Genomic DNA, 3,100 nt, shown 5'->3' with positions numbered 1-3,100 from the left:
AGTTTGCAGCATCCATCAATAAGGCTTAATCATGATGGGAGAACACATACTACTGTACAGATAATCAAACAAAAGTACAAACTCTCCATGTGTCTCAAATACTAAAACTGAAGCTTCTCCAAGAAATGAAGCTTTAAGAACAACTCATATGCACAATTCTTTACTCCTGAGGAAGAATTTGGTCATGCTAAGTAAGTATAATTATCCTGGATTATATTTTAATGTGCATGACAGCAAGTTTCTCTTCTCACAAGAACAAGCACAGCATTTGGAGAAAAAGTAGCATAGCAAAACCCATCTCTCAACAACATGATTACTTAATATTTAGATGAGATCCACTTCACATAACCAAAACTTAGCATGTATTCTGTGAAAAATAATACATTGAATCTATTTAGGTTTACATCTCTATGTAGGTATTAATAATATTATAAAACACCCCAGACTGGATCCAACCCATTATTCCTTCTCACCTTCTCCCCACCATCACTTGCTTATGTCCATAGCAAACAGCCAAATCTCTCGCTCTCTATCCCTTACAATCCATCCACAACCCCATGGAAGAGAAACCTACAGAATTGTACCTCTCCCACTCCCCTACCATTGTTCTTGCCCACTTGTCACCCACCAACCTCAGAAATCTGAAAGAAATGAAGGCACAAAAGAGTTAAAAGTTGAACAGGTCTTCTTGCATCACATACCCAAGGTTTGTTTTAATGGCATCATCACTTACCATCTTTCTTTCTCATCAAACTCCTGGCAAACAACAAGCAGATGATCAGAAAACCCACCCCTGCTGCCCCTCCCACCACTATGGCCACTGTCTTCCCTGTTTGCCCTGATCACCGAGAAGCAATCAACTATCATCAATTTTATTTGGAACCATGCACATAAGTCACCTTCCTCCGAGATATAGAAAGTCAATACCATTCCAGCAAATGAAACATCTAAAACTGTAAATTAGCAAAAGGGAAACAGAAAGAAAACCTGTAATCTGGAGATCGAATGCAAATGGCTGCACTTTCAGAATGTAAGGATCAGAGAGAATACTGAAAAGAAAACTTCAAATCCATGTAATATTAATGAAAAGTAGCATATGACAAAAGGAAACAAGAAATCAGATGCAATATGATGTGTGTGCATGCACAGGAGGCTTCCTTCGTACCAGAAGAACCCGAGAAAGAATGAGAAGGTGACTTCATAAGAAGGAAACCAAAAACCTCATAAGATGGAAATCCAATGCAATGTGAGCTATAGGAACACAAAAAACGAAAAAAAAAAGCTTTCTTTAGAACTTGAGAATCAGAGAAAAGGAAAGAAAAACTATCTGTGAAGATAAAAGGAATCAAAGTTGAAATTTTTAGTCGTACTAACAGTCCTCACCTCCATTACCGCCACCGCCGCTGCCGGCGGAGGTGACGCCATTCGCGTAGTAGCTGTAACTAATGTAGCACTTGTCGAGGTAGATCTGGCCAGAGGTGGCGCCGCCGCACTCCACTTCCGACTTCTGGACGGCCTGGGCCACGCAGTCGGTGCAGTCCCCGTTAGAGAGGTCACCCTCGCACTGCGCCATAGTGTAGATGGAGCCGTAGCTAGTGGTGTAGAACCCCTGCCCGCCAGCGACGCCGCTCTGTAGCTGGCTGAAGGCCGTGTCCCGATTGACCTCAAAGTCGCCACCGCCACCGCCGGAGCCACAGGTTTTGTAAAGCATCTGGGTGCCAGAGATCTGGGGGAAGCCGGACACCTGGTACAGGGCGTAGCAACCGGAGAGCTGGACGCGGGCGGCGGCGGCGTAGCCGCAGAGAGACGGCCACATGGGGAGGAGGCGGCTAACGCAGGCAGAGCAATCGGAGGAGGAGAGGTCACCGCGGCACTGGAAGAGACTGAAGAGGGACTGGCCGCCGTTGGCGGATGAGGCGGTGGTCTTGTAGAACTCGGAGGTGGCGGCGCGGGCAGTCAAGGAGGAGGAGAGGGCGGCGAGGGCCTGGCCGTAGGCTGCAGCGCCGCCGGGGAAGGACTGGTTGGCGCAGCCCTTATAGACAAGGTTGTAGAGGTCGCCGGCAGCGGCCGGAGACAGGAAGGCGAGTACTGTGAGGGCCAATCTTAACAATGGCAATGCGAACGAAGAGCTCGGAAAAGGAGTCAGAGAAGAATGACGGTAACGGGCTGTGAGGCTGCCCATCTATTACAAAGTGGTCTCTCTCTCTCTCTCTCTCTCTCTTCTGCGGTCTCTCTCACTGTATCTGCTCTTTCATTGGGTTATCATTGCCGGTGCTTCTTTTTTAAGGACTTCGGTTGTGCAAAGGAAGTGACAATGGTGTGGGGTAGTGGAATTCGTCTTAGAATCTGCTCGTGAAGGGAACAAAAGAAAGGTAAATTATAGTGTGGTTGAAATTGACGGAAGAGCAGTAGTGTACTTTTTGGAAGCGTGATGGGGGATAAAGGGCGCGGGGTGTCGTGGCGATAAGACTAATGTCAACTTGGTCAAATGTTCATGGGAGCTCTGTAAGCTCTGAATAAAGAAAGGCTGCTGCAGGCATGCATGTGATGATGAGTTGGTGGTGATTTGGGCGAGTAAGGAGAAGTGTTTCAATGGCAGAGTCGCGGTCAGAAGAGGAGGCTGCTGTCGATTTGCAGAAGAAGGTTTTGACTGGAGTACACGAAGAAGACGGCCTTTTCTCGAGTGAAGAGGATGGAGAGCACTGACGGTGGATTTCTTCCTTTACCATCTCACACTGTCCCTTATCACTGCTGCTGCTGCGGCGCCGAGGTTGGTTTCCTGTATTCGTCGGAAAGGAGAGATCGAGGTGGTGAAACGTGACCGCCCTCAAGATTTGGAGCATGGGTTTTAGGATCTGCAAAAAGTGGGATTCGTGAGTAGGTGTGCTAAAAGGAAGCTTGGGAATCCCACAGTAGTAGTACAAAGTATTAACCGTAGAAGCATTTTGCCATGGCCATCATCATCGTTTCCAACTTGTCACATCCCAGCTTTTTTTTTCACGTACACATATTTTTCCATAAAAATAACTCAAGCAATATAAAGATAATAATAATAATAATAATAATAATAATAATAATTTTAATCAAAATAAATTTTAAA

General features: G+C 46.0%; 1 protein-coding gene across 2 annotated transcripts; it reads right to left on the bottom strand.

Annotated features, from left to right (window-relative positions):
• Positions 1 to 230: 230 nt before the first annotated feature.
• LOC135609108 (plasmodesmata-located protein 2-like) lies at positions 231 to 2,301 on the bottom strand. 2 transcript variants are annotated; one of them, XM_065102196.1, is made up of 3 exons: positions 1,384 to 2,301; positions 734 to 953; positions 231 to 641 (listed from the first exon to the last, which is right to left on the bottom strand). In XM_065102196.1, coding segments are annotated over exons 1-3 (1,020 nt in total). In that variant the 5' UTR covers positions 2,183 to 2,301; the 3' UTR covers positions 231 to 640. The 2 variants fall into 2 exon arrangements, with proteins under 2 accessions (XP_064958268.1, XP_064958269.1); XM_065102197.1 differs by having other exon boundaries at positions 236 to 641; positions 734 to 838; positions 1,384 to 2,298.
• Positions 2,302 to 3,100: the final 799 nt, after the last annotated feature.

Source organism: Musa acuminata, chromosome BXJ2-4 (assembly GCF_036884655.1).
Source record: "Musa acuminata AAA Group cultivar baxijiao chromosome BXJ2-4, Cavendish_Baxijiao_AAA, whole genome shotgun sequence".
Classification (NCBI taxonomy): domain Eukaryota; kingdom Viridiplantae; phylum Streptophyta; class Magnoliopsida; order Zingiberales; family Musaceae; genus Musa; species Musa acuminata.
The sequence above is the reverse complement of the archived record's forward strand: the minus strand, read 5'-3'. Positions and strand labels throughout refer to the sequence as shown.